The following is a 13,922-nucleotide window of genomic DNA, read 5'->3' as shown; positions in this document are numbered from 1 at the left end:
CAAATACTAAGGCAAAGTAATAAAAACAAATATATCCTGGAAAGATATATCAAAACAAAATATGAAGGGACAAAGGAAAAGAAAAGGAAAGAGCCACAAACAAGAACAAAAACAAAAAAAAAATGAGTGAAAAAGCACAGCAGTATTAGTTGGATAGTACTATCATTAAGCATTATATATGACAAGTGCGGGTTAATTAATAGCGATGCTAATGACACTGTCTTGACAATTATATCGGATGTATTAGGAAAATATTATTAGTGCTACAGCTGTAATCTCAACGAGGTTAAATTTTTATGGCATTAGTACGTGTCGATCATGAGAAAGTTCCCGCCACTGTCAAGGAATATACAGTTAGGCATCTTTATAACAGTATCGTTATAGAACAATCATTTACTATAAAAGTTAAGTTTTTATAGAACTAATTTTCATTCTATGTTATAATATATAATTTCTACGATAGCACTTCGCTATCACATTCAAAAAAATCTAAAACAAATAAGGTTGTTATAGAGTAGTTTGACTGTAGTAGAAAAAATATGATTTAACCAAAGGTCTCGTGCGAGTATTGTGTTGAAATGAAAAAAATTGGTAGTGAACGCTTTTCCGTTAAATGAGATTTACGCAATACAAATCTTAATTAATCGGATTAATGAATTCTGTATACCAAATGATTAGCAATAATAAGAGTTGTCGCCATTGGGGTGTTGAAAAATTCTACTTATAATATCTCTATGTTGAGACCAGCAAGTTTACTTAATTATATCTGCTTATTATATAAGCAAGGATCTAGGGAGTCAACAATAAAGTCCCAAATTATGATATTTAATTTGCCTCCCTTTCCACTACAGGTGAATGTTTACAATATTCAAATACTTGAACCATAATTAAATTTTAGGGGACGGTCTAGTGGTTAATTAAAAGACTATAATTCAACTTGTGTGCCTTGAGTTTGGTCGGTACTGATTATAAGATGGTGAATAGTGGTAGTTGGTCGTGATGGTTGTGCAATAGTGATTAGCGGTTGTGATGGTCGATGAAGGTGGCTAGTAGTGATGGTCGCGCAGTGATGACTTTTTGTGATTATAGTAATAAGGTGATGGTTGGTAATACAATGTAGCGTAACAACTATCTCTGATATCAATTGTTACGGGCCGAGGCATGAGAAAGATTTAAGGAGCTATTGTGGAAGTGCCCTCATAGCGGAATGGAGCAATGGATGCAGCTCCAAGATTTCTAGGACGGGTTAAACCCGTCATCAAGGAGATTGCTGAATAGTGCAGTTGCAGGCCTTCTAATGAAAAAAAACTCGAGAAGAGATTGTCACACTTCTGAATGAACTAACTGAAGACGCAGAACAAGGGTCCACCGACCAATGGGATCCAAGAAGATCAGCAGGGGTACACCAAGTAGAATCGTCTGTAGCAATGCATGCCCAAATTGCAACTATGACTAAGGACACCAAGCAACTGACGATTGCTCAGGTGCAAAATCAATCACACGTGGGAAGTGACATTTGTAGATTGCGATACCCTACTCATGAGTGTCAAGCCTCAATTGAGAAAGTGAATGTTGTGGAAAACTATAATTTTAATGCAATGGGTAGAGGCACCCCGACTTTTCATGGAGTTCCCCTCGGGGTACTGCAAATGCATGGCAACAAAACAACCCAGATCTCAAGGACAAGGAGCTCCTGGTTTTATGAATCAGCCGAGGCAGCAGTTTCAGCCTCAACAGTTCAATCAGTCTAGCCTAGAAGATCTAATGAAGGCCTTCATTGTAAAAACAAATGAAAGATTTAAAGTACCAGGAGCAACAATTCGAAATTAAGAGAAGCAAGTGGGACAAATTACAACGATATTATCTAAGAGGATTCCAGAAACTCTCCCTACTAATACTGCAAGAAATCCAAAGAAACGGTGAATGTTATAACTTTGAGAAGTGGGCAAGTATTGAAAGATCTCACCACTACTAAAAACAGCAAATTTGCGACTGAATAATTCCGACCGATTTAATTCAGTCGCAATTTTCGACTGATTCGGTTAGAAATTTTATTAAAAATACATGTTTATTATTTTTAAATTTTTGGCTCAAAATTGCGACTGATTCGGTCGCTCAATTACGTGGAAAATACCGCGAAAATATTTTTTATGGTTTGCGACTAAATCAGTCGCAAATATTAAAATTTAAAAAATAATTAAATTAAAGGTTGCGACCGATTTGGTCGGAATATGCAATTAAAATGAGGTATGACTGGTCAATAACATTTACGACCGAATCAGTCGCAATTTGAAAATTCAAATTTCAAATTTGCAACCGATTCGATCGCAAATCTTTTTTGTAATACACCCTAACTCGTTTTTTCTTATTTTTTCTTTCTTCTCTAACTTTTTTCCCTCTCCTCCCCTCTCCTCTTCTGCCCCACCCGTTCTATTTGTTAATTTTATCCGCTAATCTAACCATATTTTGTATGATTTCCCTCTCTCTCACTCCCCTTCTCCCGCTCCATTTCCCCCGTCCAGCCCCCCCCCCCCCCCCCTAAATGTTTTGTTCTTAAGTTGTTTAACTCGTTTTTGGTGCAGGAATTAGGCGTCTCATCTCCCCTCCGGTGGTGGTTCGGCAGCAGATCAGTTGGTTCATTTTTCAAGGTTTTTTGTTGCATTAATTTATAAAATAGTCTGTACAAATTAGCTATATAATTTGCAAAATAGTATAGATAAATTAGCAATAATTTTTGCAATATAATATGTATATAGTGATGTTAAAAATTTACTTGTTTAGACTAATTAGCTATTTTTTTTATTATTTATATAAATTCTTGTTAAAATTTTTTGCAATATAATAATTCTTGTTTATATAAAAAATAACTAAAGAAATAACTTAAGTGCTAATACTTCGTATAATTTAGGTTATAATAGTTAGAGTTGAAAAATATTTTAAAGAGTTAGAATTTTTATACATTCAAGTTATGTTAGTTAAGAAACAACTTAAGTGCTAATACTTCTCTGTTTCGGCTTTTCGTTTGGAAATTTTCCATGCACTATCTATGTGTTAATTATATTAATTATTATTGAAATGCAACGAAGAAAATGCAATTAATTAAGTATTAAAGTGCTATCATATGCTAATTTAAAATAAATTAGATTAATTTTTATGTTTTAGGACTTTTTTGTCTTACAATTGTTTAATGTACATATTAATATTGGAATCACACAAGTATTATAGTAAAATATATAATTAAACTATTTAGATAACCTTTGGGAGAATATAACTTAGTAAGTAGCATAAATAAAATAAATATGTCAACTTCTAGTTTTTTTTTGTTTGTGTAGATGGCATTTGCGCATCGTAGATGGATGTATAATAGGAATCATCCTAATCGTGTGAGTTTAAGGGATGAATTTAAAGAAGGGGTTGCTGGATTTATTGCTAAGGCAAGGACACTTGATGATTTTCGTATTGAAGGAACAATTAGGTGCCTTTGTGTGAAATACAAGTGTGTTAAGTTATTGGGAGAAGATGTTGTTACATGTCATCCCTTGGCGAAGTGGAACACCCCTGAGTGGAAGAAGAAGAAGAGTGAACATGCAAAGTTAAATAGAGCTTCTACTAAGGGTGGAGCATTGCATACTGGAGGTTCTATTAGTTTTGCAGCCCATCGTTTGAGAATGGTAATTTCATTACAAAATATTCTTAGTTTTACAAGTATGCAAATTGAACATATATATACATATACATATATATCTCTAATTACTTTTTAATTTTCATGAAAAAGGATCGTGGGGGAGATGTGACTTATGCTGAGGTCTTTGCGGAGACCCACAAGAAGAAGAAGAAGAACGGCACACGAGAAGGATGGGTCGAATCGCGTGCTTCAGAGACATTTGTATGATCCCAACACCAACACTATATTATTTTTTCCTCATGGTTTATTTTATTTATATAACATGTATTATGTTTATTTCAGGACAAGTATCATATTGATCTTGATGCATGGCGACAAACTCAGCTTGAAGGAACTCAGCCGGCCCCGGAGGATATGACTGCAATTTGGACACAGGCGGCTGGTGGCATAAATAAAGGTATAAATATTATGTAATTATCTATTTTGGTATTAGTTTGAAAGTTGCGTGTTTATTTTCTTACTTCTTTTACTTTCTTTTCTTTATTTCTCGTGAAAATAATAAATAAAGGCTGAGTCTACGGGATTGGAGTACATCCATCATCCAGTAGTCCACCAGCACCATTATTCACTGGGGCATCAGTTTTCCAAGACGACATGGAAGCTATGCATCAAAAAGTGGATCAAATATCGCAAGAATTTCAAGCAACTCAGGCTTTGATCCAAAAATTATTAAAAAAGAAAAGCAAGAAAGGAGCTGCAATGGAGTCTGAGTCTGAGGATGAGACTGATTCTGAATAGGCTATTTGAATATTTTGGAGTTGAAGTTAGAGACATGTGTAATTTATATTGTTTAATAATTGGTTGTTTGATTAGTTGGTTGAATTGTTATAAATATTACTATTCGTTTTGTAGTAAATATTGGATTTGGATTGTTATATTAGGTTTTGGATTATTATATTAGGTTTTTGTTTGGTTGTTAGGTGTTTGGTTGGTTGTTTTATTTGGCAGGTTGTGTATTTAGAAATACAACAGAATTCTACTTAATAATGCCCAGATTTGCAACTGAATCAGTCGCAAATTTTACCAGGAATTACCCAGATTTGTGACTGATTCAGTCGCAAATTGAAAGATTCTAACAAAATTTAATTAACATTTGCGACTGAATCAGTCGCAAATGGAGAAATATCGATATTTTAATTATTTAATAATCAATATTTATGACAGATTCAGTTGGAATAATTAATTAAAAATTAATTTTATTTTTTAAGTTTCCGACGGAATCAATCGCAACCTTTAATTTATATTTATTTTTTTAATTCAGGTCAGCGACTAAATCAGTCGCTAAATTTGCGACTGATTCGGTTGGAAATGGCCAAATTTCAAATGTCCCTTATTTTTCAATTTGCGACTGAATCCATCGCAAATTTTTGACTGATTCCGTCGCAAATATATTGCGACCACGTGTTTTCCAACTAACACTTTTCAGTCGGAAATCCGTCGGAAAAATACGATTTCCAGCCGATTTCCGACTGATTTGACGGTCGCAAATTTGTTATTTTTAGTAGTGCACCCCAATTCAAAAAGATATGAGACTTGAAAAAGAAAGTGGGGAGCAGCTGAAAAGTGAAGTTTATAAGAAGAAGAAAGGCGAGATGGAAGCTGAGAAAAAAGGAAGAAAACCCGAGAAGGGAAGAAATAGAGGAGAGCAAGCATATGCCTACTTTACCTTTCCCCCAAAAGCTAAATAGAGAAAAGCTGGACGAGCAGTTTGAGAGATTTTTGGATATGCTGAAATAGGTTCATGTAAACTTACCATTCACAGAAGTGCTCTAAAAAATGTCTGCTTATGCTAAATTCTTGAAAGAGATCATTACGAAAAAAAGGAAAATAGAGGAGACCTTAGTGGTCAAGCTCACTGAGCATTGCAGTGCGATATTGCAAAATAAACTCTCACAAAAGTGTGAAGATCTAGGGAGTTTTACTATACCTTGCTCTTTAAAAACTATTAATTTTGATAAATCCTTCTGTTATTCGGGTGCCTTAATTAATTTAATGCCTCTATCTATCTACAGAAAACTGGAGAAGGAGATTGGAGAGATAAGGTCTGTTCCCATATCTTTGCAGTTGGCAGACCAAACGACTATAACGCCCGAGGAGATAGTGGAAGATGTGTTAGTTTGGGTGAGTAAGTTCGTATTTCCTGTGGATTTTATAGTGGTAAATATGGAGGAAACAAAGGGTCCCCAACATCCTAGTAAGACCATTCTTAGCGACATGCAAAGCAATATTAGATATACAAGAGAGAAAACTTATGCTTAGAGTGGGTGAGCAGACTGTAACTTTTAAGATGGATATAGAAAATGGGGCACAAAAGGATGAACCAGCTGCGAGTGTTGAGTGGAAAGTGAAGAGCTCGAAAGAGAAGGCTGCGGTGAGCGAAAATAATAAGTGTGGGGTGTACCCAAAGAAGGTCGAGAAGAAGTTGTCTGCATAGATGTGTGCATTAGTTTGGGCGCAAAGAATGGAGCCCGACTTCGACTCAGACCCCGACTAGATATTCAGGGAAGTTTTCTTCACCTTTATGCCACTTGTTAAATGTGGGGGTGGGGGTAGTGTAAATAGCATTGTTTACTTTGATTTCTTATTCAAAAAAAAAAATCCAAAAATATTTTCTTATTTCTTTTAGGATAACTTCTTCACTTGTACTTCCATGGGTTTCTTGTTTGGTTCTTTACCATTGTCGTAATATTTTGAACCAGACACCTTTAGAGTAGATTTTTGTTATTTCTTTATTTTAATTTTTGAAAAGTTGATTGTAGTTGGCAAAGTTGACTGTGCCTGACTGGTGGGATACATGATCCTGCCCTTGTAAGTCAGAGAGATTGTTGGTGACTGCGGTCTGAATTGTGTGCCTATTCGAGATACTATGTGGGGTGAGGAAAATATTTGCTTAGTGATCATACCTAATAAGGTCTAGAACTTGGCTTGGTTGTGACTCAAGGCGAAATCTTAGGTAATAGTCGAGTTTGGATATGACCGTAGGGCTTCTTTGATAGCTTCTTATTTCTTCGACTGCTTTGAACCCTCCTGAGAACTGATAATTTATCTCTAATCAACCCAGTTGAGCCTAATTCCCTCTTTCTTTGGCAGCCACAGTACGACCTGAACCTGTAGCCATCCCTAAATACTTGAGTGCCTTGTGTGTAATGCTAAAAAATGAAGAGACATAAGTGTAAGAGTGGGGGCAGGTTTTGAGGGGAACCAGTGTTAAGTAGGAAAAAAAAGTGCAACATCATGAATGTATATGAGGTACAAGAGCAGGGGATTATGAAAAATAATAAAAAGAAAAGAAAAGAAAAAAGAAAAAAAGGAGAAAATTTTGCTCATGTTGCGTAAGGAAATGAAAGTGAATGTTCCCCAATTGATGTAAAATATTTATATGTTGTGCTTAAAGAATTGAGAACTGGGGTGTGCTTTTGAATGTGGAGTTCGTGGACAATTGTCAATGAAAAAGGAGTAGGAAAAGTATGAAGTAGTAGGTATTAAAGTGCTTAGGGAGGTGTAGATACTCTTATACAAATTATATCTAACCCACCCCATAGCCTACATTACAACCAAATACAAAGTCCTACATTATCTAGATGAGGTTGTTCCTACATTAGTGGAGAGTTACATGCTAGCCAAGCCTATGGTACTTTGGAAAGTATTAGTCACTTCTTTGTGAGGGTGAGCAATTGTTGTGTACTTCGAGAGGAAAAAAAGAGTTGAGCAGGAGGAAAACCCATGTGCATGACCGCACATGAGTGACCCCCACCGCGCATATGAGCGTGCAAGTGATACAGAGTTCTGCCAGAGGTGCGTGGCCATGAGCACGGTCACACCTCCAAGTACGTGACTGCGCACGTCCGCCTTCGGGAATTTGACCCAGGCCTATTTTTGTAAATTTGGAGGCGACCCTTTTTGACCTATATGAAGCCTAACTCATCTCAACACAAGGCATCTCGAATTTTGGAGCAACCTTTGGAGAGAAGAAGGCAAGGAAACAATAGAGACTCTAAATACTTCATCCAAATACGAAAGTTTGTTTGATTTTGGGAATTATAATATTTTATTGTTCTTCTAATACTCTTGTAATAAACAAGTTCTCCACTATGGAGTAATCTTTCCTAGGGTTATTGACAAATATTGTGATTTGACTATTGTTTTGGGGTTTGCTTTCTGTTAGTTGCCTGAATTCGTTGAATGAGTTATTAATTGAATGGCAATGCCAATTCTGGTTTTACTTTAATCGAAAGAGAAGTGTTGCTGCAATTCGTATTGTGTTATCTTGTTTGGATTAATTTTACGCCTCCCATAGGTAATCGAAAGAGCTTGATGAGTTATTAATTGACCTAATTTGGAGGAACAGCCGAGAGACATTCTTCATAAGATCATTCATTCAATGTATTTTTGCATATGTTCATAGAACCTGTCATTAGGTTGGTTAACAGACTTTCATTCATTCGGAAGAAGAATTCGAATCCTTACGATAGCCTAATCATCTGTTGAAATCGAAAGAGTCAATAGAAGTTAAGAGTGAACTTAGCACAGAGTTACCCAGGATAATAGTTGATCACATATCTTGTCATAACCTTTACTTCTCACCTTGATATTCAATCGTTGCTACTTAGTCACTAAATTTTCATTATTTTCTCACAATTGATAATCTTAGTTTTTATTATTAGTCGGCCATAACTTAAATCAAAGGTTTTGTTTTCCTGGATAGTGTTAAGCTGAAGATTTATTAGAACATTATTTAAACTAATTCCTATGGAGACGATTTAATACTATACTATCTTTGACTAGCGAGCCTAAGTTTTATACACCGATTTTGCGCTCATCATTAGCACGACCTTGTGTCTATGCCGAAGCTTGCCTCAGAAGTTTATCTTCTCTTGTGCCACCCATTTGACGTTAAGGTTTCAATGTCTTGTTGCTATATTCATGTTGACATATTCGTATGCTGGGTCTTATCCTTGTGCACACCCCGGGTTGGCTACGTCCCTTGCTTGGCACTGCACATCGGTCTCGTGCGCACAATCCAATCCTCAAGCTTGACATTGTATTGTGCCTGCGCGCATGGCCTGATTTGCATAAAACATTAAGTGAACAATATCTTAACGATTTTAAGACTATATAAAATCTATCTAATCGAACATATTCAAAGCAAGCAAATGATTGTTAAAAAAAGAACTACTTGAGTTGAGATTTGAATCGGACTATTTATATTCAGACTTCCATTAAAGGACAACAAAAGCATAGTCCATTTGTTCCCCTTCCTAAGACTGAAAAAGAAAATCAAAAAGAAAAAGAAGCTCAATGAGATTTGTACAGAATTCCTTGTTACTCCTGCTCGGCTGCTCCCTTTGTTTTATAGTTTTGATTTATAGCTAATTATACTGTATAAATAGGTTAATTTTTTTTTTGTTATGCATATATATTATATGTTAAATTCTCTTAATTTTTTTCTATGCTTACTTCTTTATATTTTAACACTACTCATTAAAAATCTGACTTTCTCCCTTAACCATAATGGAGTGCAAATCTACAGGAACCAATAATAGTAGTAGTGACAAATTTGAAAGAAGATAATCAAATGGGACCATGCCCCTTTTTTTTCCAAAATAGAAGTAGCCATCGCAATTTACACCTTTCAATTTGATTGTCACTTTCTGAAATACTAGAAAATAATGATTTTCCTAACGTAACAGACTCTCATTTGTCTGATGTAAAAAGCCTTATTGCAGAAGCTGCTTTTATGTTACAAACGAGGGTTTTTAGGATCCTTTTAATTTTCAACTTCTAATTATACTTAGACAACTCATAGGTTGGAGTTTTCCTAAAAATCTCACCTCATTCTAATATTGAGATAGTTTACAGCTATCTATTTTTTTTTTTTTTTTTTTTTGCCTTTCTGTAATTCTTCTTACCTTCCTCTTTTACCTTCTTTTACCTTCCTATTTTACCTTCTTTTTCGTTACGTTAACTAGGAGTATTTAACGTAAATCACTATTATAAATATTACATCACTATTATAAATATTACATCAGTAATATAGTAAAATAAAAATTAATCTGCTATCACATATTATAATTAACATAATGTACAAAAATATTAGAGTGTATGTCAATATATATGTGTAACTTAAATCATATAGATCAAAAGAACAAGTAGTTTATTCATCACCTAAATTAGAAAAAATCAATTTTCTAATTCTTTTTGTTTTCCATCTTAGTCTTTTACAGTAAAATTTACATATACAAGTCATTAACCTTATTCCGACGTTCTTATACACGCCACTTTACTATAGCTAGACACTAGGGTTAATTTAAAGTACTGGATTTTGCTAATATTCTTGATAATGACTGCATGTATGATGCTAGCAGAATTATTAAAATAAGGAAATTCTTTTTAAAAAAGCCATACTTAATGCTAATGGTACAATTAAAGAAAGAAAACGGTGTGGTGAAAGAAGAAAAAGAAGAGCTAAAGCACTACAATTGGACCCCATAAAATGTCTCCTCAGTACCCCCATTATTGATTTCAATTCTTCTCCACTTCACTTCTTCTCCTCTCTCTTTCTCTCTTCCTCCATTACATTCTCACCAAAAAAAAAAAATGTCACCTTAGTAGTACAACTAGTACTAAGCTGCTCCTTTCCGATCTGTATACAAGCAGTTAAGTGCGAAGCTTTTATTGCTGGTTCTTGTCAATATAGGACTGTGATTCACTACCTTTCAAACTATGATGTCATCAAATGAGAAAATAAGAGAAGTAGGAGAAGGATCATCATCGAGATCATCATCAGGTGGCGCTATTACTATAGCGCCACCCGATCATCATCAGCCACAACCACCACTACCACCACCACCACAGCTGAGTCGATACGAGTCACAAAAACGTCGGGATTGGAACACTTTCGGACAATACTTGAAAAATCAAAGACCCCCGGTTCCACTATCAAACTGCAACTACAACCATGTGTTAGATTTTCTTAAATACCTCGACCAGTTTGGTAAGACTAAGGTTCACTTACATGGTTGTCTGTTTTTCGGACAACCCGAACCGCCCGGACCATGTACTTGTCCTCTTAGACAAGCATGGGGAAGTCTTGATGCTTTAATTGGAAGACTTAGAGCTGCTTATGAAGAAAATGGTGGTTTACCAGAGAGTAATCCATTTGCAAGTGGTGCTATAAGAGTTTATTTAAGAGAGGTAAGAGATTCTCAAGCTAAAGCAAGAGGAATTCCTTATAAGAAGAAGAAAAAGAAGAGAAATATGCAAATTAAGACTAGTAAGACTGCTGCTGTTGCTGCGACCTTTCAGTTACAATCTTCTTGATTGTTAAAAAAGGGTAAAATTTTAAGCTTTTAAAATAAGAGGGTTGTTTTTTTTTTTTAAGTGGGTCGTATATTTTCCCTATACTATTAGAAGGTATTTCATGATATGAAAATATGTTAAAATAGTGTTATATAAATTACGTACTCTGAATTAAGTTATTTAATTTTCTCTATTCTGCTTGAATTCTATTATAGCTAAGATCATTATATGTGGAAAAATTTCATTTAATGAACTCGTGGCTTTGTCAATAAACCCTAAACTAAGTTTTGAATACCTTATATAATACTTCACGTTAAAATAAGTATTGTGTTAAGATTAACTCGAAACGTCAAAGCTGAATCTTGCTCTCTCTGTAGACATGCATAGTGCGATATTTGATTTGTGGGTCTTATTGAATTTTTTAAATATCTTTGTGAATGCTTTTGTAAAATCTTGTCTCATTTGGGATTCTATGTGATGTTGTAATTATATTCCATGGGTGGCCATTATGCATAATTTAAGGGATTAAAGGTTATATAGCTAGTAGAATTCAGTATATTAAAAAATAAAATAGATCCTGCATGTATATATGTAGAAGTTGTACATGTCTTTGGTATATGTATAGCTTAATTTTGCTCCTATTCTATCTATTATAATATTTTACAGTAAATCCAATTACCACGGTACATTTACTTGAGATTAATATAACAATACATAAACTTTAAATTCTAAATCCGCACGTGACAATAGATATAACATAACAATACTCAAAGCTGTATCATTGTCATTTTCGTTCATTTTTGTACATGTTCTACAATTAAACTATGTTAATTAGTCCTTTTTCTACTCTTGATAAGTTTCATTTCTGTCCATATTTCCCCCTCTATGTGTCCTAAACCAGACCATTTTTATGTCATTTGTTGATCACGTTCAATCTTAGCAGAAAATTAACTGAAGTCATCTCGAGTATATATAGTTCTAGTAGAAATGGACATCACGACTAATAAAATGGACATCACGACTAATAAAATTTCCTTTGAACAACATTATGAAAATTTTAATTTACATGTACTATGTGTGCCACTGATGCTTGCAGTCAGGTTTCGGCTGCCTACATCATACCCCCTTGGAGTGCGGCCCTTTCCCGGACCATGCGTTAACGCAGGATGCTTCGTGTACCGGACTGTCTTTTTTTTTTGTTGTTGTGTATTATTCGTGTTAGAAGTTAAACTCTAGTATCTATTTTGATTCATACTGCTTTGGATTAGAAACTTTTGAATGTGCAAGTAGAGAATTCTTAATAGTGAATTCTCTTCTTAGCCTTATTCTGTTGTCATACTTTGGTATAAATTATTGTAGGTTCTGAGGTTCTAGCGATACCTGTGGTGTGTTCCTGCCTAGTAAAACTATCCCATATGAACCATATGTGAAACTTAAATGTACATTTCAAGGTTTAATATATAACGATGGTTTATTTTATGTTTTTCATCTTCAAGCTAGCTAGATCCTTTTTTTCGTTAATCATAAACTAATGCTTGTTGAAAATGAAAGATACATAACATGAATTTAGGCATTTCTTCACTCTGTGTCAAGAGTCTTTTTTAATAGCATTTTACATAGTATGGTTGTGAATAAATTACAAGTTGAAGCTGGAATTACAAAAATGTAAGAAAATTACAAAATGTTGCCTCAATGTTTTTATTTTTGATTCTTTTTGCTGCTGATATACAAGAACATATTGTTGAATTGTGTGACCATCTTTGGCGTATACATCTCTCCTTATGTGAGGTGTAAACTTTTTTCTTTTTCCGGTCCAGCTTGTGAATACTAATATTTGATAATGGTTGATTTTGAGACTTGAATCAGGGAACTTCTATCTACTCTAATACCATGTTGATAAGTGTATTGCTCCATCTAAGCATTTAAATTGTTATAGAGGGAACATATACATTCATTTATTTTATATCGGCATCACCAGGGCCAGAGCTAGAGTGTCGGGAGCGAGATCGGCCGAACCCAATAACTTTGGTTCGAATCCTGTATTTGTCTTAAAAAAATCATTGAATATATGTATAAATTATTAGTTTAGAACCCAGTAACTTAGAACGATTAGAATCTCGAACCCATAAGCCTGAAATCCTGGCTCCTCTTTGGACATCACATTAGCCTCCCTCCACCTTACCCATGGAATATTATATCATGTCCTAATAGCTGGCTAATAGAAAATAATCATGCTCATTATACATGTATATGCCTTAGTGTCCTTTTGTCTGTTGAATAGCTGTTCTGGTTATTATAAGGATCATTCGCATTAAGAATATGGTTGTGTTTTTCTCATTTTTTTTAAGAAAATGTCTTGACCTTAAAATTAGAATATAATTATTGATACTTCAAGTTCAAGGGATAATTTGAGGGAAACAATATGACTAAGGGATAATTTGAGGGGGAAAGGGGGTTATTTAACTAAAATGAGGAGATGGAAATTGGAAAAAAAATGTATTAACCAAGCTTTATTTTGATCATGACATATTCAAATTTTTAGTTTTTTAAGGCAACAAATATTCATTCAACAAAATTAAACAAGCTAAAACAAATCTAATTAGATCAAGAAAGCATCTCTGGTCTCTAAATGAGATGATAGGAATCACAAGTTACACTGCATACAATAAAGCTACTTGAGAGAGTGAACATGATATGTTCGGTTTCTGTATGATTAAATTGCAGATCATTCAGTATCGCGTTCTAGTAAATATTACGATTAATTAATTTTTCCAAAGTCTCCTCAATTTACTAGCTGCAACCTTAATACATCTAGGGGTATTATGTGTACGGGTAAAATCGGGGCAATGTTTTCTCCGATTCCCCAATAAGAAAACAAGAGGGAAGCACGGTTCGACGCAACTACAAGCAAGGCCGAAGGATCGCTCGTATCGGAACT

At 34.5% G+C, this 13,922-nt stretch overlaps 2 protein-coding genes across 2 annotated transcripts in view; one reads left to right on the top strand and one right to left on the bottom strand.

The window, feature by feature from the left end:
- Nucleotides 1–13,922, bottom strand: part of LOC104116999 (protein DETOXIFICATION 19-like) — a 169,305-nt gene that overhangs the window by 51,253 nt on the left and 104,130 nt on the right. The gene's annotated exons all lie outside the window — the stretch shown is intronic.
- LOC104113817 (protein LIGHT-DEPENDENT SHORT HYPOCOTYLS 10-like) lies at nucleotides 10,168–12,463 on the top strand. The gene is made up of 2 exons (XM_009624106.3): nucleotides 10,168–11,018; nucleotides 12,081–12,463. The coding sequence occupies exon 1, from the start codon at nucleotides 10,409–10,411 to the stop codon at nucleotides 11,003–11,005; it is 597 nt and encodes a 198-aa protein (XP_009622401.1). The 5' UTR covers nucleotides 10,168–10,408; the 3' UTR covers nucleotides 11,006–11,018; nucleotides 12,081–12,463.

The sequence above is a fragment of the Nicotiana tomentosiformis genome, chromosome 8 (genome assembly GCF_000390325.3).
Source record: "Nicotiana tomentosiformis chromosome 8, ASM39032v3, whole genome shotgun sequence".
Classification (NCBI taxonomy): domain Eukaryota; kingdom Viridiplantae; phylum Streptophyta; class Magnoliopsida; order Solanales; family Solanaceae; genus Nicotiana; species Nicotiana tomentosiformis.
This window is presented reverse-complemented; position numbering and strand designations above follow the sequence as displayed.

Bases quoted from the DNA above. Each gene is read 5' to 3' on its own strand.
- LOC104113817 (XM_009624106.3), top strand. From the start codon at position 10,409: ATGATGTCATCAAATGAGAAAATAAGAGAAGTAGGAGAAGGATCATCA.